Raw genomic sequence first — 22,340 nt, 5'->3', positions numbered from 1 at the left:
TTCTGAATCCAGAGTCATGGCAAAAAGTAAACACTCTGCATTGCAAATAGGCAGATGCAATGGGAACAAGAGTTAATTAGAAACGAACCAACCGGAAACAGCATTGCCAGCTACCCATGTTCGACAGCCATGATTACACCGGATGTCACACCATATTTTCTTCTCGGCTCTGTGTTTGCTTGTCCGACCGATTCGATAGGATCGGAATTCGTAAAAACATAATATTGTTAAAGACAACACAAACACGGAGATTGAAGTGCATTAATTTAATGTGGAAATGCATGCAAACAATAAAAAACGATGGCCTGCAAAAAAGTGCACGAAATTAAACTCAACTCGATGTCATTTACATGTTTGCCTCAACGAACGTGAAAAAATGTGTGGCAGGAGCTGTGTGGCAAAAAACCGGGGAAAGGGTGAAAATGTTGTGTGGAAATCGATGAAATTTTTACCCGTAATATGTGACTGAGGCCGCCACCCCCACGACCAGTAATCAGTATGGATATATCCAGATATATCTGGGATATATCCCGGGCACATTCAGACGCGTGTAAGTGCGTGTAATTATGTCAGCGATTCGATTGCCCGGCTCCGCCCTTAGGCGACAGCAGCTTCCATCGTTTTGTCAGTTTATAAAAGTACATGGCTTTTTTGCATATTGATAAGGCCTGACGCTCCATCGGATCGCCATAATTGTCATGTGGAGAGTGCCAGAAAAAATGCAAAAAAAAAAAAGAAATGAAGGGGAAAAATGTATGCATTTATGCCAATAATTGCGTAAAACTGCCTGATTTATGTGGGCGTTGGCAAAAACCAATATTATGCCGCAAAATGTTTGAAAAACAATGCAATTAAGCATCGCATCGCCTCGAGCCGGGCAATCAATTACTGATGCAGAATTGAACCGGTTAAAAGTGCTTGGGCCTGGCTAATGAGCACGGAGCACGGAGCTCTGGCTTTGGAGTGGGCCAAAACACACGTTTGACTGCTGGTGGGAGTGGTGCCAACTGTCAACCCGCCCACACTCCAAGTCCACCATTCCGCCCCCGCCCTGGGAATTTATGCGGCACGGCGAATGCCGCAGAAAGTGCGCCAAGCTTGAAGCTCGAGCATGCTCGAGTGTTTGTGTTGCATGGCTATGTGTCTGTATGTGTGTGTGTGGCAGCTTCATTAAATTTGCACGCACTTGTAAGGCTAGAGGGGGGCTGGTGCGGCAGTGCCTGGCTTTGAGGCAACGTCAGTTCTCTGCGATTTCCGACGCAATCTTCATTTACAACTTAAGTTACAGCGCAAACAACTACAGCTGCATGCAAACAAACAAAGCACACACATACACACACTGTTGAAAAGTGTAGCCGACTTTTAAGCTGTTGTGAAAACATTTTAGCGCTTCCCTCTAATACACGTACGAGTGTGTGTGTTTGTGTGCGCTGCAGTGTGTGGGAAGTTACGACTGCTCCATAAACTAAGCCCTCTCCCAGGCTCTCCCTTAGTTATGCCTATGGGAGCAGCCGAATAACAGGATATGCCAGGCTGAAATTTATTAGGCGCATTGCATACTTTTGTGCGTTCACTTGAAAAATGACAACTTTAATTTAGCAACGAACACACAAAGCCAGCAAAAAGCCAAGAACCAAGCGCAAGAGATGAGTAACGCCCAGCTAACGAGAAAAGGGCTGGAAGACAAAAGCCCAAAGCCAGCCAGACAATGTAGTCGTCGCCAGGACGAGGAAGGACGATGGCGACTGCGAAGGCGACGGCGACGAAGGAAAAGGAGTTTGAAAGAACGAGCGGTCGGGCGGCGAGACTATTCCCCGGCACTGACTCTGCTCTTGTCAGCTAACCACAGACATTGGCCATGCATTTTTACACAAAAAGAAAAGAATATTTTTCAGGAGATTTGAAACCTCCAAACAGGGTTCCTAAAAGTAGGCAATACAATTTTGATATCCTCTATTGGAGGACTAAGTGTTTTTAGAACTATTGGCAATTAATTCAAAGCTCTTTTCTCAGTGTACTTTCGTAACTGCCGGCTACAGTTGACTTTCGGATGAGAAACCTGGGGCCTAGAGCATGGGGCCCTCAGTCTTCCGGTCTGCGTTGTCTTGTGCGGGGCGGTGTCACACCCGAAACTCGGAATCCATTGCCACTCCCACTCCCATTTGCACCACCTATCCCTCCTTTCGCAGTCCTTGCATCCCTGCCTCAGATGAATATTAATTACCATTTGAAAGCTTGTCATACACTTGTGTAAATTTATCAACAACAACAGGAGTGCCAGCAGGAAAACAACAGCAATGCCAGGAGTCAGGAGCATTCTGGAGGAAAGAGGCTCTGAATCCTGCAATAGACAATAAGCAGAGTTGTCAAAGAGCAACAAACGGGGGGTGTGATAGGGAGGTAGGCATGAAAATAGCTTTGAATGTGCAGCAGATTAGGACAGGATTTGCATGCATAGAGAAAACATTTCGAAGGATGCCTGCCCTGATGCTCGAGGACTAATACTGCTACTCCTACTTCGACTTTTCGATCGGTCCTGATGACTGGCTAGGTCCTGCCTACTGAAATGTCCTAAATAAATGCATGAGCCCTGAAAGCATTATGGCAGCAACAAGGCAATGTAATTGATACTCTTACTCCGGTATCAATTGCCCTTGAATAATTCCCCCCTCCCCGGCGGAGTTTCTGGCCAGAAGACCAGAAATTCCTCGTGTGGTTAGGGCCAGAAATATCTGTGTCATTTCTGTTTGATGTCTTATTCATAAATGTTTGTTGTTTAATTACAGGTACCACCTACACGCAACCACAGAATATCAATCCAGCCAAGTCAGTGCAAAGAACGAAGCCCGCCGACAGTCGAGAAGCCATCAGCAGCCCACACAGCGGCAGCAGCAGATGGCTGAGCATATCACCAGAGTCCCTGGAGGAGCCAGTTGACCAGCGCGGTAAGCCGGCCATCAAGTGCACCAAGAACTGCCAGAAGGCCAAGGCCAAGTGGGCAAAGTGGCGGACGCAGTTGAAGCCCCACCACCAGGCCCAACGGGCGGTCAAGCGGCGTCAGCGACGGGAGACCGAGGAGGATTCCGACCTGGAGTCCAGTTCCACCAGCACCTCCACGGTAGCGGCGGCTGTCTTCAGTACAGTCCAGGCCACCAGTTCCAGTAGTCCGGCCACCCGGAGCTTCCATGTCAACGAGACCAAGGCGAAGCGACCCCGGTCGACGGTCCACTTGGCACCCGAGGACTTGCAGCCGAAGGCCAAGGAGCCGGTGATCATCATCGACGACGTGGAGGAGTTCGACAGCGGGACCAGTACCCGGGATCTCTTCAGCCGCAAGAGCCGCGAGGATGCGGATGGTGAGGAGGACGAGGACGAGGGACCGCTGGAGCCGCGGGTCCTGCCACTGCGGCCCGTGCCCCCCAATCCCTACGAGGCGGAGGAAATGTCGGTGGTCTATGCGGAGCAGCACTCGGAAATCAAGCTGATGTGTGAGGTGGACCTGGACATTGCCACCAGCATGTGGTACAAGAACGGCCAGGTGAGCTAACACCCCATTCGCAGGCTCTACTTTAAGCCATTCCGAGAGGACCTCTCAAGCTGTCAGGACTGCCAACTTGTGCTGACTTTAATTGCATTCTTAGCCTTTTGCATTCCTTGCCTTCCCACCTCCCATCTAGAGTCCTTCTCGCCCGTTTCTGTTTGTTCTTTGTCCGTCCGTCCGTCTGTCTGTCTGTCCTTCTGACTGCTCCTGGCTTTATTTTTATTCTGGCCGAGACGTCTCGAGTGGCTGGGTTTTTTCTCCTGGCTCTGTGTCTGTGTCTGGGTACTTGGTCCTTTGTCGTTTAACTGCCGCATTATGCAAATAGGATAATCGTTATTATTTGATAGTTTCTGATGTCAAAAGCCCTGCCAGCCAGCCAGTCAGGCAGTCAGGCAGTCGGGGAGCCAGAGAGCTCATCTTTCGAGGGTCGTGCTTTTTCCACGATTGCCTCATTATGCAGCATCTAGAAGAGCTTCTAATTACAGAGTTTTTGCCACGCCAGGACGCCCACAAACACTCAACAAATGATGGCTCGAATGCAAATTGCCGTTACAAAAAAAAAACCGGCTGCCAACATGAACACGAAATGCGAAACAAAAGTTGGCCCGGTCCAAAAGTTATTGAGTTGTAATTGCGAACGCAAACACAGGCCACACAAAAAACCTCTCGGCGTAATGCAATTATAACAGTTTTGCAAAGTGTTTGTTTGGCAAAAAACCAGGGGTGGACCAGGGTGGAGGGGGTAGGGAAGACACTAAGCGAGATAAGGCCCGGTGGCACGAAGTTGGAATGCCCCAGAAGCCGAACTGCTCGCCACACTCGCACACCTTATGAACCCCGTTCAGTTTGGCTTTCAAACCTCATCGCAAACTTGTTATGCACCTGGAATACCAGAATGTGTTTTGGGGCAAATATGAGGGGTGGGGGCAGGTTAGTGAGGAGGGGCCATAACCAAGGCTCACTCGCCCACTCTTGTTGCTCTTGTGCAGGTGTAAATACAACAAGCCGGCAGGCCAAGTTGTTGATGGGCAAATAATAGTTGCAACTAACACAGTGGCAACATAGAGCCTGGCTCAGCCAGCACAGCAATGCAACTATGCAGCCAATGGCACAAACACTACACACTACCCACTACACTATACCACCACCGACACTTTGCGTACGTGCTGTGTGTTCTCCACTCCGGATGGTGTTGCACTCTCGCAGCACAACATGCAACTGGGAACTCGGAAAAAGTGTTGCACACTTGCGGCCAGACAAGCAGACCAGGAAGCTGCAATTGTTTGTCTACTTGCTGCTATTTGCATTTGCATTCCATATTAGATTGCGTTTGAAGCCGCTAAATTGCCTGTCAGCAGCTGCAAGTCGCTATTGCATCCGACACGTCAGCAATCTGATTGCATTTGGATCCAGATTCGGAATCGCATTCGCATTCGCATCGGGGGCAGATTGTTTGCTTTTATTTAACCTGAAATGTGTCGCTACATGTTGTCAGTCAGCGAGAGCAAGTATCTGCAACAAAAATGGGAGCTATCCCCTTTTAGGGTCTCCTTACGGATTTAAGAACTTTGTAGCTACCGTTTTTGTTGCAATTTGCCGGCCTTATAGTGTTGGCCATATTTTCCGTTGGCGACAATTGCCGGATGTGAGCCTGGCCGGAGGGCAGCGGAGGCAAATAAAATAACAGGTTTATGGTTGCATCCTGGCAGCCTTGCTGCACACTTTGTGGCCCCGTCAGACTTGGCTTGTTTATGGATCCTGTGGCTCAGGTTTAAGGTCAAAAAACCCCTAGACCCATCTTCCATGGCATAAATTTTATCCACCGAGGCCAGATAAGCCTCCATTAGTCAATTAGGAGGCAAGCTAAGATGCAACATTAATAGACAAGTTGCACCCCCGACGCCATAATGCAACTCGGGGCCGGAGTAAATCACATCAAGCTGGCAAATTAATCAGTCAGCCTCAGAGATCCCAGCCCAAACGAAACAGAGCAACAATGCGGTGGCACTTAGTGGGGGCAGTGGCTGGAGTGGTTGCTGGTGGTGGGGGCAGAGCTGGCTGGAAAAGCGTAGCTTAAGTTGCTAACACGCCGCCTGCACCGCCTTGTACCTTTGACAAGTTTATTAAGTTAGTTACAATGTCGACGCTGTTCCTGGACCAGTTCTCCGGCTCTTCCTCCAACTCTGACTCTGAGTGCTCCGATGGCAAATAAAATCAACGCCAATGCAACAGCAACATCAGCAGCAGCGGCAGCAGTAGCATCCACCATCTACGTCTGCCATCGCAGCACATTTCCCAGCGGTGCAATTGTATTAGTTGTGTTAAAACAAAAGCCAGCCATGTGTAAGAGCCCAAGAAGGACGAGATGAGCGGCAGGAGGCAGGACGATGAGCAGGAGGCTAGAGGCTGGCGACTGGAGGCTGGGAGATAGAGCAACAGTAACGAGCCGGCTGCGGCAATTACAACAATGATGCGGCAACAATGTGTGTATGTGGCAGGAGTAGGAGTAGGAGAAGGTGATTGTGGGAAAGTCAGAATGCCGCCAAATAAATGCCCTTTTTAATTTAGGAAATAACTGCACAGACACTATATTTTTTATAACTTTAAGGATATTTCTTTTAAAAATAATATATTAAATAAGAAATATTTTATTAAAAAAAGTCAATAAAGATTAAGAACTCCTAAGACTTGTTTCCTTGAAGGACCAAACAGTAAAATGTATATAGATTTCGTCATTATCCCCAGTTGCCTCCCAAACTCCTTGCCACAGCGTTGCAGCTTGCTCCCATTGACTTTGGTCTTTTGAACAAGCTCCCCACACAAGGCAGCTACATTCTGCTCCACTCTTCCGTCGCGTTGCAACTGCGACTGCGGCAATGACATGCGACAAGTGTTGCACTGACAGCTTGCAACATGAGCGACTTTTGTTGTACTTTCTAGAGCGTTGCACAATGCATTAGAGTCCCAGAGCGGGCACAGCGGCTAAAGGAGTTCATCCCGAGCTCCAGGATCCCGGCTACAGCTACAGTCCTTTTCGCATCCTTTGTCTGCGAGTGTGAGTGCCAAGGAATTTATTGTTGGAAATTATCAAGAGGCTAATATATTTGCCGAAAGCAATTTCAAGTTAGTGGCAGGGGTGGATGGGGCATGAGTGGCAAGAGGACCGAGTGGCTGGGGTCTGGGGGCGCGACAGTCAGTGAGCAATGTTGCCTGACAAGATTTTTGCAATTCCAAGCAAGTGATAGATATAAGTAGCTATTTTTCCTTTCCTCTGCCTTTGCCTCTGCCTTCGACTGCACTTGACGCGAAGGAGAAAAATACAAGGATCTGCTCGGAATGGTCTCGGAAGGAGCTGAAGGAATTCCCTTTTTCAGGGAGGAGCATGGAGCTAATTGTCGGGGAAATGTCAATAAAGTATCTGCTTAAAAGTCCCATTTATTAGGATTCTCGGAATGAAAAAATGTTGCCAAAAATAAACAAATTCCAAATACAACGATTTTTTTCCCCCAATAATAATATTTCATTATTATTCATGCATAAAAATCAGGACGACTGGCGGAGTTATGGGTAAAAATGAAATGTAAATCGCCAAAAAGTTGGCCAACAATGCAATTAGATATTACAGAGCCAACGAACCAACATTTTGCAACAAGCCGATAACGGCACCACAAATTATGCAAAGTTATGCGTGCAAGCCTTCAAATATTCAGCAATTTATGCGAATCGACGCAGCTGACAATACAACCCGCAATACAACACAACACAACACATCAGTATACCATATACCCCCAACATTCCGCGGTGAAAACAAAAGCCTCCGAATTCATAATTACCTCGCTCGAAACAGAAGCGAGAAGATCGCCATTTGGCAGGACCAACAATGGCCGAGGACGAAAACAATCGAGCGTGTAATCCGGCAAACGCTCGACGCTGTAAACAAGGATTTGCCACGCTCATTTAACGCTTTTGTCCGGCGGCCATGTTGCCAAACCAGAAAAATCCAGGACTCATACACACGCACACCCCTACCCATATAGATACGCGTTCGTCCAGGTGCCAAAGGCTTTCAGACAGGACCTCCAATCCGGCCCAGGACTCGCCTGTGCGGCTGTGCGTGTGTACAAAATGCAGTGGATGCCAAAAAGCCTCGGATCGCCATCGACCTCATAAATTTCCAACTGAATGCCCCGCTGCACAGCCACGCAAAATCCAGTTTCCACTTTGCCAGTTTACCAGTTTGCCAGCCAGTTTGCCATTTTGCCAGTTGCCAGTCAAATGCGTCGTTGGTTAATAAATTTTCAGCAAATGGCCGCTGCGGCGACTGCGGCAAATGCGCACCGGAAGTCGCCGCACGCACACCAACACCAATCCATTCATACACCCAGCCATCCACACACACACACCCAATCACTCCGATCCAAAAATAGAACCAAAAAATGGAGAAGCTGAATGGGGAAGTGAAATCCATATACGCATAAATATTTGCACTGCATTTGAAAAATATACACGAAAAGAATCTAAACTGAAACAAACACTACAAATGGCAAACGCACAAACGGAACCGGAAGTGCACCAAACAAATATTTTTCTGTTTTTCTGTTTTGTTCCGTTTACATATTTTGCGCAGATTTCCTACATCAGGTCTGGTTAAATTTTTATTTTTGAAGAGCTAAAAACATTGAAATTTCATTTAAAAGTTATTTAAGGACTATTAAGAGTTGTTTATATACTGAATAGTCGGTTTATAAATAATAAATTTATAAACGGATATATAAAGAAACCCTAACTTAAAACTTTTTAGAAAGATACCTAGGATACGTTAGGTACCTAGGATAGGTACATATGTTTCCTAAATTACCAAAAATATTGCCTACCTACTGATCTTACCCATGTATAAAAGATTTCAAGAGAAACATTTTCATATAATTTATGAAAACATCTGTAGATATTGGCACAGAATTAATTTAAGAATTACATAAAAAAATGTGATGCATTAGGCAAAAGATACAAAATAAAAACTTTTCAATAAGAAATCCTCCAAATTTTCTTGTACAACTCCTTCTTCAACCTGTATTTAACAAAAATTAAGTTTGATTAAATACCCAACTTGCCAATTAAAACCACTTATTGAAAAAATACGTTTATTTAATTTCCGCTTTGTATTTAATATTAAAATCTACAACAAAGAGAACAGGGCTGCATCTAGTGTGGGCAGTCCTGCGTTTTCAAATCCTTCTCAGACAGCCCATTTTTTGCTAGCAGCGCCTTAATCCAAGCCCAAAAGTTAATCTCTGCTGCCTGGAAATGCAATTAAAATTGTGTTTCAGTTGCCGGCGTCTCCCCCGCCGACCGCTCGCTTTTTAGCCAGACATTTAATTGGCTCTTAAACGCATTAAGCGCCCCAAACATTTTCATATAAATACGTGTCTCATTTTTGCGTAATTTTTTGTTTTTCGTTTTTGTGTTGCATTCCTCATAATTTTTATTATGGCTCTGCGGCCGAGGCATTTGAATGCGCACATAAATATCCGTTTGCATTAAGCCCCGACTGGCGGTGGCGAGTGGCAGGCAGCTGGCCAACAACTATTGGTAACAGTTTTAAGCCGACAGTTCATTGTTGGCACATTACCAGTGGATAACATGCGGCGTGCTGCAAAGTGGTTCGGAGCTCTCGATTCAGGATGGTGCGGCAGATTGATGGGTGGGTGGTTCGATGGCTCGGTGGTTCGGCGGCTTGGTGGCTTTTGCCTGCCATTCCCAGCGTCCTCATTTAATTGTCATTATTGTGTTTGTTTCAAGCGAAATGTAATAAAATTCCAGCGCAGCCAGTCGGCCAGGCCCAAGTGTAAATAAATGGATATGAAAACATTAAATGCAATTGTTTCGCATGCCAAAGTAGACAGAGACGGCCGGAGATAAGCAGAGGGAGAACGGAATAAAAGGAGAGAAGGGCGGGAATATTGCATTTACGGGAGAATTTATGAGCATTTAATGCGCTGCATTAAAAGTTTCAGAAGGCGCTTTGCATAATTCCGGCAGTGACATTAGCTTTAACGCGACACAAACTTATCCGCATCTTCTTATTTTCACCTACCCAGGGAGTACACAGAGAGAAAATCCTGTTCCTAAGAGCCTTGTACTATCAGTACTTGTACAGTACTATCACTTCTGTAGAGTCTAACCCCTAAAACCTCCTTCAACCATTATTACAATTCCCTCTTTTTTTCTCTCTCTGCAGGTGGTGCACGCCATGGACCGCACCACCCGGGTCACCGACTATCGCTTCATCAAGGAGGCTAATGGCGCGCTAACCATCACCAACGTCATGCTGGAGGACGACGGCAAGTGGCAGTGCGAGGCGGAGAACACGCGCCGCTACACGGAGAATGCCCGGCCCGTTAAGCTGGTCGTCCTGGGTGAGTATCCTTACAGTATCCTTGTCCCATAGCAGCCGTTGCAGTCACGACTTGCCTGAAAGCTTAGACAAATATTAAAAAGGTCGTTACATTTGCCAAATTAGCCGAGGACCTCAGCCAAGTCGGGAATGTGGTCTTTAGTGCTAAGATGCAGAGTGCTTGCTTTTATGGCCAGCTTAGCAAACAAAACTTTTTCCCAAAAATGAGAAAATAACATGATCCTATAAGACATATCCTTATAATATCTTAACTTCTTCCACAGATCGCCCTAAGCCACCGTACCTTTTAATCGACGGCCGACGCCTGGATGCCAGCAACCTCTTCGTGCCCGTGAAGGAGAACTCCGAGCTGAACCTGGCGTGTGTCAGCGAGGGCGGCAATCCTCGGCCCACCCTCACTTGGGAGGTGCTGCTCAGCCCCGGCGTGGACCGGCACGCCCAAAAGGTGTCCGCCGAGGTGCTCGAGCTGGAGGAGATCAAGGGCGAAAAGGTGAGTGCGATGAGAGCCTCAAAGGCAATCGATGGAGGCGGAGGCGATATCCGCATCTATCACTATCCGGGCGTGTTGTTGCCGCAGCGCAAGCCAGGGGAAAACCGCAGCAAACACATTAGGTGTGGCTAACAGCGACTCCTGGCTCAAACAACGGAAGCCTTCCGGACGGCTGACTAGGCGGCAGCGGCGGTGGCGACGGGGGGAGGGTGCGGCTACTAACTGGGCCCGTTTGCGGTTAGGCCGAAATTTGTTTGTCTTGCACTCGAGCATAATGAAAAGCAGACATCTCGGTCAAGCAATGCAGAAGGCCCGGCAGACTGACTCACTTGCCCCCGCCACCGTGCAGCCTGTCAAACACAGCCACACAAACACATCCTACTCCTTGTGTGTGCCGGAGTGTGTGGGTGTTTGTCGCTTGGACCCTAAATGCCACAAATTTGCGTGTTCGGCTGGTCGCAAGACCCCGCCAAGCCCCCCCAGGACCACCCGCCCGATGATTGATTGAAAATTGTGCCAACAAAATTTCCATACAGAAGCCACACAGAGAGAGTGGGCGGAGTGGCGGATGGGTGGCGTGGGTGGCCAGTGCCCTTGCCCTTGGACTTTAATTTAAATTAATGATGTCGCGCTGATAACAGGCCTGACTAATTGGCTGCCCAGGCCAGCGCCGCCAGCCAGCCAGGCCTGTCATTTTGGCCCAATTTGCCAGTGTTTAGTGTCAAATTGAAATGGCATTTTATCAGAGGCTCTTTCTTCCACTCCGCAGGATAAAAACGGCTACAAAATCAACAGCGGCTCGAAGAGCGAAGCCCGACTGCCGGCCGTCTACAGGGCCCACCACAACGCCCGGATTCTGTGCGTCATGGAGCATCCCACGCTGAAGATACGACAGAACGCCTCCCTTCTCCTAGATGTGCAATGTAAGTTTGATGAAAGTATCCTTGAAAGCTTTTTATTTTGTTATCCTTATTTAGTAATGACCTGCCAACCTTTCACCTAGTTTTTTCCTCAGCAAATCATAAACAACCCACTAAAAACCCATTTAAATCTCTCTCAGAAAAACAAAACAAACTTTTAATAAAAGTCAAACAATGCGAATATCTCACCTTGTTTAATTACCTTCAAGTTGGGCCTCGTCAGAAAACGAGAGTCGAGCGGCGATGTAAATAAAAGTGAAAACCAAAAGGTAAATGTTGATTGAAAAGTTAAATTGCCAAAGTTAACACACGCCTCCAGCCGTCCAGGCCAGGGCCAGGAGGGCCAGAATCAGACTGCCAGGCAGTGCAGGGTCAGAAGTAAAAATAATGAATCACCGCAGCAGAAAATTATTATCCAGCTGCAACAAAGTCGCTGGAATAAGGAGGGCGGGGTGGAATTATATTAATTGAAAGTGCTGCAAAAATAAGAAAACCGGGTCTGGGAAAGAAAAATAAAATCAAATTGCAATGAAACTGCATGCCTCTGGCGCAGGAGCTGAGGGAAAAAAGAATAAACGCGACATCTGAAAAAAGGACGCCCAGGTTCCACAGTTGAAGTGTAAAGAACAAAAGCTTCAGGGAGCCAAGTGGAATAAAGGACGAATCAGGACTCGACCCAATGGGATTGCTGGGCTTTCAATTAGCTTAAAATTTAAGAAGGTGTCGGCAGGACTTTAAAGCACAGCCCCATTCCCAAAAGTTACTTCCCTTAATTACTCAATTATTGACTGTGGTGCACTGCCCTCCATCCTCTGATTTGAATGACAGTTTTGATTTTGGCCCTTGGTGTGGGTATGCATCCCATGGTGGCCGTGTTAGCCACAACAAAACAGGCAAATAAAGATAGGAATCCTGTTGGCACCGCAGAAGTGACGCAACTGGAAATGGAAATCAATGCCAGGCGACAATTGGAAGACTAGCACTAATTGGCAGCAAAAAGCCGCACACACGTCCAGCCGCCAGGACACCGTGGAGCCCGGACTCGGAGCGGGAGATGGTCGGGATGCCGGGTCTCAATCAGCGTCAGGATCAGAGAGGGACCGCAGTTATTTGCTTTATTAATGTTCGTGAAGCCGCATAATGCCCTGACAAATGCCCAGGTATAGAGGGTCCTGTGCCGACGAGAGGCTCCTGAAAATGATTGGAAAATATAGAAAAGCCGTGCGGGATTTGCATGGCTGGTGGAGGAGAGTCCACTGGTTGGCAGTGTGGTGTGGGTGTGGGTGTGCTTTGGCCAGGCATGAAAATTGCAAAAACCGCAATAACAACAGCAAAAGGCCTCTAACAATAATAATAACAACAAGTCAGGACGAACCGCAATGTTTTCCGGTCTACAACAAAAGAAAGAACAAGTATCCCGTTTCTGATTCGTCCTGTTTTTCCTTTTATTATGGCCCAGCCCCGTGTGTCCTGCGCTCCTGGCTTGTATAAATTAAAATGCACACACATGAAAGCACTTGCTAAGGGCAAGAGTACTGTGTATCTGTGTCTGTGTATCTGAATTCGCAGCATCCGCATCCGTATCTGCATCCGTATCTGTAATGGTGGGTTGCGTTTAATTTGCGCATTTTTATGCAGACAGTTGAGAGACAAATCAAGGACAGCAGCATACCTGTCGTCCACCTCTCGCTCTCCCCTCACTTGATGACATATTTTGCAATTCAAACTGGTCGAAATTAAAGTAAACGAGCCAAAGGAAACATTTGTGTTTCCATTTAAATTAGAGCTTTGGCCATGGCAAAGGGAATTTCCTTTTAATTTGAGCAATTGCCAAGGATGTCAGTGTGCATTGTGCATATTTTGCAGCAGCTATAGAAGCCTTTTGTCCAAATACACTTTTGCACAATAATTGATTGAAGTTGGCCAGAAAACAATCTGGTTCGCTCTGCCCGGCTCGGCTCCGGTCTCCGGTCTGTTGGCCAATGGCCATCCATCCATCGGTACGAGGCCAAGTTAAACAATTGGGTGGCCCGGCCCTTTGTGGGGCACATTTTTAGCCAACAAATTGATGGGCGAATGCTCCCTAAAAGGCAAATATATATATTCTGTATATTGTATATGATGTCTGACGAGTGACGTCTGTCTGCATGTCACATATGTAGGAAAATCAACATGAAGCCGGCACGAAGGGAGCCAGCAGTATTGAATAGTTTGGCAAACAACCGACAAACAAATTTCATTTGTCCCCTGGCATCTGCAAACTCATTCCGGGTGCCTAATCAAATTGTATTAGTTACAAAAGGCCACAAAGGCCGGCTGATGCGCCGAAAAATTGAAAAGATTGAAATGAATGCAAGTGCCCCCCGACATATACTATTTGTTCGGGGTAACATATTTTTGCCGGACAGTGTTTTGTCCGCCGATGACTACTTCGACTAGCTAGGCTGGCTGGCTGGCTGGCTGTTCCCATGAGCCAAATGGCCAAATGGCCAGCACTAATTAAAAAACATTTGATTTATGCCCATGAATATGCATTGAATAGGACAGAGGGTCCAAACACCGAACACGGAGAAGGTCTGGACGGATGTGATGGCAGGGCCGCATCATGTCCGCCGCATCAAAGTGCTGCAGATATGGGCTTTGGTGGGGCATTCCAATTATTTGCATTTACATTTAGATTTACATTTTGTCGATGGCTTTTTGACATGCTCTGAATGGATTTCTGATTGGCAGTTTGGGATTGAAATCGAAGTTGCGTTTTGAAACGTATATCGAATTACTTTGAAACCGGAATGGAATGGGTTTCGAATCAGTGCCAGAGCCAAAAATTGTTCAGGCCATTGTGAGCGAAAACTTGGCCAGAATGCACTTCTAATTGACATGTTTCGGCCACTGGTAATTAAATGCTGTCATCTCTAACTAAACCGAATTAATTAATCAGTCACTTTTGTGAAAGTCAATTAGCCAAGTCGATTCGCTTAGATTAGCTTAATATAACACATCCGTGGATTCAAAAATATTAAAACATTAATTTGAGAATGTCTGCGGTTGAGCTCCCATCTGAAAAACTTCAAAAGAAATTCCTTTATCCTTCCGTTTAAACAAACACCTTGGGGTAACAATTCTCGCTGCCTTATTTACCTTTTGCCTGTCCAGAACAGACAAGTCCCACCACTCTGAGCCTAACATTTGCATTTAGTTTAATTATAAAAGTTTCTCTTTCTTACGTTCAGTTTTTACCCCTTTTTTACCCACTCTTTCCATTTTTTGAGTAATTTTTTAATTAAAAAACTATTTTGTTGATGTTGCCGGCAACCGACTAGACTCGCTCGGTCGGTCGACAGTGAAGAGAAGACACCGAAAATCTGCAGCCAAAGTCAAACCAAAATAACCATCTGTCCCCGTTGCAGACACGCCCTCCTTCGCCATATCCCGCACACCTGGCTTTGGTTATCCGCTCCGCGAGGGCATCGAAGTTAGCCTCAAGTGCGACGTCGACTCCAATCCTCCGAGCACTCCGCGCTGGCAGAAGGACGATGGTGACACGCCGGTAAGTTTTTTTCAGGAACACTAAGGGAAAAAATTGTATCGTTTTGGGGGAATCATTAAAATCAGTCCTAACGCATCAGAAATTTATAAAACTAAAGTATTTAATGGTAAAAAAAAAGAGTATTAGATTTAGCTGGACAATTTTTTTTAAATAGTATTAGCCTATTTATTTATTTCTCTTTTTATTGGAAGATTCCCCTAAATCTTCAAATAACTTTTAAGGTTAAAGATCTGGATAAAATTACCTACTAATGTTGAAAAAATAAACTCGTAAAGGCCATATCAAAACTTTATGAAGATAATTTTTTGGTTTTTAAGATTATCCAATTTCAATAGAATGACATATACTTCACTATAATTTTTTTTTAGAATACTAAAATCTTCTAGTTTTTGTGACCAATATAATTTAGAAGCTTAGGATAAAGCTAAGCTCATTCATACTAAAATATTAACATTCCTAGATATAAAGAATTGAAAATATTAGTAGGTTACAAATTGTTATCCAAATAAAAGCCTATTTATATGCTATCTATTATTTATTTATACTATCTATTATCTATATCAGTCTATAATCTCAGTGTATGCGAAATAAAGGTGGGAAAATGCGTAAAATGGGATAAAAGCCTGCATACGTAGGCCGCCAAAATGAAGGCTCGGTCTTTTGTGTGATTTTTGGCTAAGGAGAAAGTTTTAAATGGATTTTCGTGCAGTTGTCGCTGCCTCGAGAGGAGAAATTCTCCTTGGCGAGGTGCAAACTTGTGCGAAACTATTTGCCTTGCCTTAATTACCAAAAATTGTTTACGCATAACGAGCAGTGCTCTCATTTTACCCCGCCTCCCTGGCTCTATCTATATCTTTATAATATAGACTATATATTTTTTTACAGGTGCCCCAAACGGGCGATGGTTTCCTGAACTTCACGTCGATACGGCGCGAACACTCCGGCTGGTACAAGTGCACATCCCGCCACCTCAACTTCCAGTACTCGTCGATTGGCTATTACCTCAGTGTGCGATGTGAGTATTACGAGGGCCGCCGAAAATAAATGTATCCGTAAATTAGACCGCGTATGCGTGAAATTGCCTCAAAAAATGGCGCGTGATAATATTTCGCCCATTAGTTTGTCCCTGTAAAATTACGTACGTAACACTCTCCGGGGAAATGAACAAAAATCAGCGAATATTTTTACGACACTGGCACATGGCACCCCGATGGCATGGCAGAAGAGCTGTTCGTTTTTTTTTTTTTTTGTCGGGGGATGTTCTTCGAACAATTTGGCAAGGAGCCTTGTGGCGCCACCCTGTGTCATATGCAAAATGTGGCAAATTTCATTGGTATTGGCAGTGGCATTGAGTGGGTGCTGAGAGCTTGTCAACCCCCTGTCTGTCCCACTCCCACGCCACTCCGCCACTCCTTACCAGCACCTCATCCTTTTACTATTTACGCGCCATTTTGCTGTCAATATTTTCTCGTTTGCGGGTTTTTCGGTTTCGGGCTTTTTCTTTATGCTCTCAGCGCGCATAAAGAAAGCTTTATGCTTTCTTTATGCAAATATGCCTAAAAGCAGCATCCCCACCAGACACAAAATCAAATTACCCGCCAAACTCTAGAAAACTCATTTGCAGGCTCATTAGGCGGCGAAATGCAATTCGAAGCCAATCGGAGACAGGTCGAGATTTGTAGTAGAAACTGCAGTGAAACTGGCCGGAAATCCATCTTCATCCCACTAACTGGGCCATCAATCATGGCCGAAAACGTGGCAAACGCCAGCTAGACAAACGAATAGAAGACCAAAGCGGAAATAAAATATTGGTAATAACAACTTGACAAAGTGTTGCCACTTTTTTATGGCCCCGGGGGAGGGATTCTTTTTCAGCCGCTCTCGCCACTCCTGACAGCCGCCTGTCGTTGCTCATTATGGGGAAAACAAATGCTTTATTAATAAAAACAGAGGGCCGGGGGGAAAAAAAACAGAAATCGAAAAGAGCCCAGAGAGGCCAAAAAGTGTGGCAGGGCATTTTAGCCCTATCGACATTATCGATGATTGATGGGGGACTCCGTGGCCGATGTCGATGCTTTCGCCTTCCGAAGGAAGGAAAAACTTTTTCCTACCGATTTTCCAGCGAAATCTAATTGTGAGAGACGCGAGAGCTGAGCTGGCAACATGTTAAGCACATAAATCAATTTGTAAAACGTTTTATCGAACTCCAAGCAGAGGCACAAAACTGCCGAACTGGCGAAATCCGGGCGGCAACAGTCGGCATCTAAAATCCCATTTATGACAACAGGCGTTCTCTATATGTACGTGCTAGTATATGTATCTGCGAGTTTAAATACCTATAAGATATAGTAGAAGGAAAGACACGACTCGCCCGTCATAAACTATAAAACAGCTGCCTCCTCAAACCATAATGATAAATGGCGTTTGGAAAAATATTTTTTGAGGAAGAATTGTAAAAAAAGCGCAAAAATTTCAAGCTGGAGGGTAGGGCGAAAAAAACTGATAAATCGCATTTAAGGAGGCAGAAGAGAGGAAACCAGAAAAAAAGAACCAGCAATCCCAAATCCCAGACAGACGTTTGAATGCTGGCTTAATTGCTGACGATATGTTTCCTCCCTGCTCCAATCTGGCTCGAAACGTTCAGCCATTGAGCTGGAAAATGGAAGCGAAAACAGGTAGTACACAGGTGGCAGCAGCGGCAGAGGCAGTGGTCCTGGCTGGAGAAGAAAACTTTGCTGTCGACAACAAGGAGGCCGCCTCGCTGACAAACTGCAATGAAAAAGCAATCAGCGATGCCAACCAAAAGAGCGGCAGGACCTGAATGGAGAAGGTGCGGGCAGCGGCAGAAGGACTCTTTGGTACATGACGTCCCACAAAAGTAGGCAATTTGACGCAGTTGCTCAAAGTTTTCTGCGCCGGCCACTTTCGCGTGATTGATTCGCCCCGTCTGGAGGCTTCGACGGGGGAGGACGGAAGTCACAGGACCCAGGACACACAGGACACGGCGAGCTTGTTAAAACGTCGCTAATTTGACACGTACGTCAACAGGAGAGCAGAGACGTGATGGCAAAAACAAGAAAAAAGCTGCAAAGGATCGAAGAACTTAACTCAAAGTCGAAGTGGGCCATTTCAGGTACAAGCCCTGGCCATTGACCAAGTTTCTGTTTGCCAGCTTCATTAATGAGTTAAAGTTCTCATCGAGGCTAATTAATGCTGAGTGGCTTGCATGGCCTTTGGCCAAACAATGTGCAATTAGCAAAAGTTTTGGCTTAGATTCCGGCCAGGCAGGTCCTTCACAAACTTCACATATCGTTTGATTTCTAAATACCTATCCTTTGGGAGAGCTACTCTTAAACTTTAAACGAACAATTCGTACTCTACAAACCATAGGAAATCCTAAAAAAAAACGTATCTATGAGTTAGTTACCCGAAACCGAAATTAGTTTATCAGCTAGAGTCACTGGACTGAAAGACGAATCGGTTCACTTCATGTCAGTTCAGTGTGATTCCCCGGAGACACTTTTGCGGCTGGAACACCGCCCCGAAACGAGATCCATGTGCAAATTGCATTCGCTTCGCACTGAACTAATTTGCCCAACCAACTGTCGTGGAAATGCATCGCAGCTATCCCAGGACAACCACCACTGGCACCACTAGCCCTGGCCCGGCCCGGCCCCATCGCCACTCCGCCACAAGCACTCTGCCGCATTTCTAACCACTTCACTCGCTCCGAAGGAGAAACAAACAGAAGTCTTCAACGACGAGTCCCTGTGGGCAGAGTGGGAAAGTCCTGCCACTGCCAGGAGGAGGGCCTGGCTGAAGGCGAATTACAATAAAATTTAATTCTACACGCTATCGTAAGCATTTTCATTGCCAACCATTTCTTGCGCCCCAAACCCGAAAAATCGGCAGAGAGTCCTGCGCCTGGGCCTGGGCCTGGGCATGTTATCCATTATCCTTTGTCATGCTGGTTATCGCGGTTTAACTTTATTGTTTATTTTCCCCCTCCGCTCTAATCCTTATGAGGATGTCTCATGTCCTGCCCGTTGTCCTTCGGCCAAGTTGAATTTCTGTGTTTATCGGCGTGCACGATTATTAGTTTTTTTTTCTTGCCTTTGTTTTTATAGCAGGCGATTATGTTTCGGTATATGTTTCGGATGTCTGAGGATTGAGGACTAAGGACCGGGGCTGAGGGTCGCTCCAAAAAGATTTTCAATAAAATTTTATTTGTTCTTGCCTCAAATGAAACGCAAAACTCATTCGAATTGTGTCCCCTTTGTTGGGCAACTTGAGAAAATATTAAAAACTCGTTGCGGGCAAATGCTTCGAGTGAAAATATACATTTTTTTATGATCGCAAACTTTTGCGTTCAGAGGCATTTCCTTCGCTTCGATGAAGTGGACGTAAATTTGTCGAGAGCGATTATCCTTTATGGATATGAAGACAAAGTATCCTTCGGCTTCAGTTCACTCTAGAAGCGAGGGTGAGCTCGTCTCTAATTTGCATCTCTGCTCCTGAATACTGAATCCTGAGTCCTGAAATTAACCCATCATCGTCTCCTTTGAAATGTCTTGTTTTGCTCGGCGCATCACATCCATCCACTGCAATCATCTTCAATTTCAACTCATTGCAAATTAATCGCGCAACGAAAATTCTCGAGGACTCTTTTGGCTTTCCCAGGGCTAAAGGGTGAGTGGGTGTATGCTGGCTGGAGGGAGGATAAAAATTAAAATTTATAACCAAGACACAAATGCAATCACAGCAGCAACCCATCACTACCCATCGCATCGCCCAAGTTTACTCTTTGCTCTGCTTCCGCCGGCTGTTTATGCAGCTTGTAAGTTAAGCTGATTGTTGCCACGATGCCTGCCAGGACGATGATGATGTTGCAACTCGTCGGCCTCCTTCATATTCATGACTAACTGCGAAAATGAAGAGCTGATGCCGGAGCAGGGGAGTAGGGTATGAAAAAAATGGAAATTAATCTTGGGTGGGCCATGGAGTGCTAATGAAAATTGCAAAAGAAAAAAGATACCCCTTTGTAGTTGCAATTTAAGAGGCAGGAAAGAGCCAAGATTTAAACAGCCCTGATGGCCTCAAGTAGCGGGTATCTCACAGTCGTGAGGGGGGAAAGCAAATACCAGCTATCGGCGAAGGATTTATGGATCGCACTCGCCCGTCATATTCACACATTCTGGACATCCAAACAGAATCCTTGGAGGCGAAACGCAAACTTGCCTGGCTGGCCTGGCTGGCTGGCTGGCAGGATGATGATGATGATGAGGCTTTATGATTAATGATTGGTGGGCTCTTCAGTCTCGCCCGGCATATTGATTCTTCTTGTTTGCATTGGTATTTGTTGTTTGCCCTTCACATTTGTTGTTGTTATGAGTTGGGATTTATTCGAGTGTGCGTCTTGCCGCCTCCTCAGCACCACATCCATTCACCCCCGCCGAAAATGATATGCCCCGGGAATAACTTTCGCCCTTTCGCCAGGACCTTTCTCTCTCCGGAATCTACTTCACTGTCGCCATATGGGCGGTACTCGATGCCCATTTGTTTGCCTTTGTTTATTTGTTATTTTTGCTCTCCTCTGGCTATATTCTTTGAGTTTTTGTACTTTCTGGAGTGGGCGGACACTTTTATGAATGGCCATTGAGTAAAATATGCGTGAAACAAGTGCTCAAAATTATGAATGTGTGTGTTTTGGGAAAATATATTGCAAGAGTTTGTTAGTCCTTTCTTTTTCTGCTGCAAGGGTGGGAGTAAGTACTTCAAGAACTCGAAAAGTCTACTCTAAATATGTCGTTTAATGTATCAGATCTACCCCTGACATTTCGCAACTCGAAACCAGCTAGGCTTCGGGCAGATATAGGGCTTATAGTATGAAACCGCAAATGGGAGTCGAATTCCTTTGATTGTTTGGCGTAAATTTAAAACCATTTTGATTCAAAATTCATAGAGATAAATCTCTCACTCAAGCCGAAATTAATGAGAATTTTTTCGAGGGGGATTTTGCTCGCCGTGTAGACGCTTATGGACACTTTTGTTATCGCATCGCCCCGAAACACGCCGCCAGCCCTCGCCAATGACAAATGTCTGTCAGTTGAGCCGAGACAAGCTGAGCTCATTAGACATTTTTGTGCGACAGGGACACCGGGACAGTGGGCCAGCGAGAGTTCTTATTTCTGTCAAAGCTGCAGCCGAGTACCCCTCACGACGGCCAGCCCCCTGTTTGAAGTTGTCAATTTGTGCGCCGCCGCCTTTGTCCGCCTTTGTGCTGTTGGGCAATAAAAACATTTTTTAACTACGTGATTTTGACTAAGTAACACGCCCTCCCGGCCGAGGCCGAGGGGAAGACTTTTGCGCTATTGTCAGCAATAAAAACGCTCGCCGAGGGGTGGCTATCCTGCCGCTTGATTGACATCCGACGAAGGGTCCTTTCCACCAAAGGGAAAGGAGCTTACAATTAATTGTCGTCGCAACCCGGGGAAATCTCAGTTTGGCGTGGTGTGGAGTGGTGGCCCTTCAAGGGCTTCGCCATCGATTAGAGAAATTGCTCTCCGGCCGCCCCCATTCGGTAATTAGTAGTTTTTGTTAATTGTGCGGCTCACTTTTGGGTCTGCTAATTTGTCGGTTGGCCCCAAGGAGTGCTTCAAGGTGATTCTGCGGCTCCTTTGTCCTCAAAAAAATGTACATTTTCTTGTACAAAGATTTTTTGTTGCCAGTTGACGGTGTGGCAGGGGCAGGGGCAGTGGTGGTGGCGTTGGCGGTGAGGTCGCAATGTCGCCACTTGGCAACTTATTGTTATGATATCCGGTGGCAGACAAAGGCGAGGCGTACTAGACGGTCGCATACTTTTAGGCACATGTCAGGGCAAATTGTTATTTATACCGTAATATGAACAGCGCCATAAAGTATGCCGTACCACAAAGGCGGACTGAAATTTAAAGCCATCTCCCAGGCATCTCCCATCTCCGCCTGGCAAGGCAAGTGGAAAATATGCGAATGGGTGTGCTCCTGCTCCTGCCCCCGCTCCAGCCAGTGCCGTCGTCCTTGCTCCGAAATTAGAATGAAGCATCGTTATGGGTTCTTCCTACTTCCTTACACCACCCACCCTACAACCCACGGAAACAAGCATAAAATATATGTATTTATGAATTTTGCGGCAAAGAAGATTGCAGCTCAGGCAATTTTCCAGCTAGCTGCGCAACGATTTTCACTTTTAGTTGGCATCAGAACGGAAGTGACAACTCATTGCGGCCCGGTGCCGGCAGGGAGTGACTCAGGTGTCGGCAGCGCGTCAGCAATTTGTTGCCGACTCCTGTCATTGAAATATTGTCACATTTGACAATTGCCGACAGTTGTGGGATTTGCACCGAGAAAAAAAAGGATGCTCCTGTATCGGAGTAATCTTTTTAGCT

The 22,340-nt window shown here is 46.1% G+C and overlaps 1 protein-coding gene across 1 annotated transcript in view; it reads left to right on the top strand.

Moving 5' to 3' along the window:
- Window positions 1-22,340, top strand: part of tei (teiresias) — a 118,608-nt gene that overhangs the window by 82,468 nt on the left and 13,800 nt on the right. Inside the window, exons 3-8 of the mRNA XM_017251290.3 lie at window positions 2,787-3,538; window positions 9,780-9,957; window positions 10,220-10,446; window positions 11,216-11,369; window positions 14,777-14,916; window positions 15,802-15,931. Of these exons, the coding sequence (XP_017106779.2) occupies window positions 2,787-3,538; window positions 9,780-9,957; window positions 10,220-10,446; window positions 11,216-11,369; window positions 14,777-14,916; window positions 15,802-15,931 (1,581 nt within the window). The remainder of the gene's footprint in view (window positions 1-2,786; window positions 3,539-9,779; window positions 9,958-10,219; window positions 10,447-11,215; window positions 11,370-14,776; window positions 14,917-15,801; window positions 15,932-22,340) is intronic.

This window comes from Drosophila bipectinata, chromosome 2R (assembly GCF_030179905.1).
Source record: "Drosophila bipectinata strain 14024-0381.07 chromosome 2R, DbipHiC1v2, whole genome shotgun sequence".
Lineage (NCBI taxonomy): Eukaryota > Metazoa > Arthropoda > Insecta > Diptera > Drosophilidae > Drosophila > Drosophila bipectinata.
The sequence above is the reverse complement of the archived record's forward strand: the minus strand, read 5'-3'. Positions and strand labels throughout refer to the sequence as shown.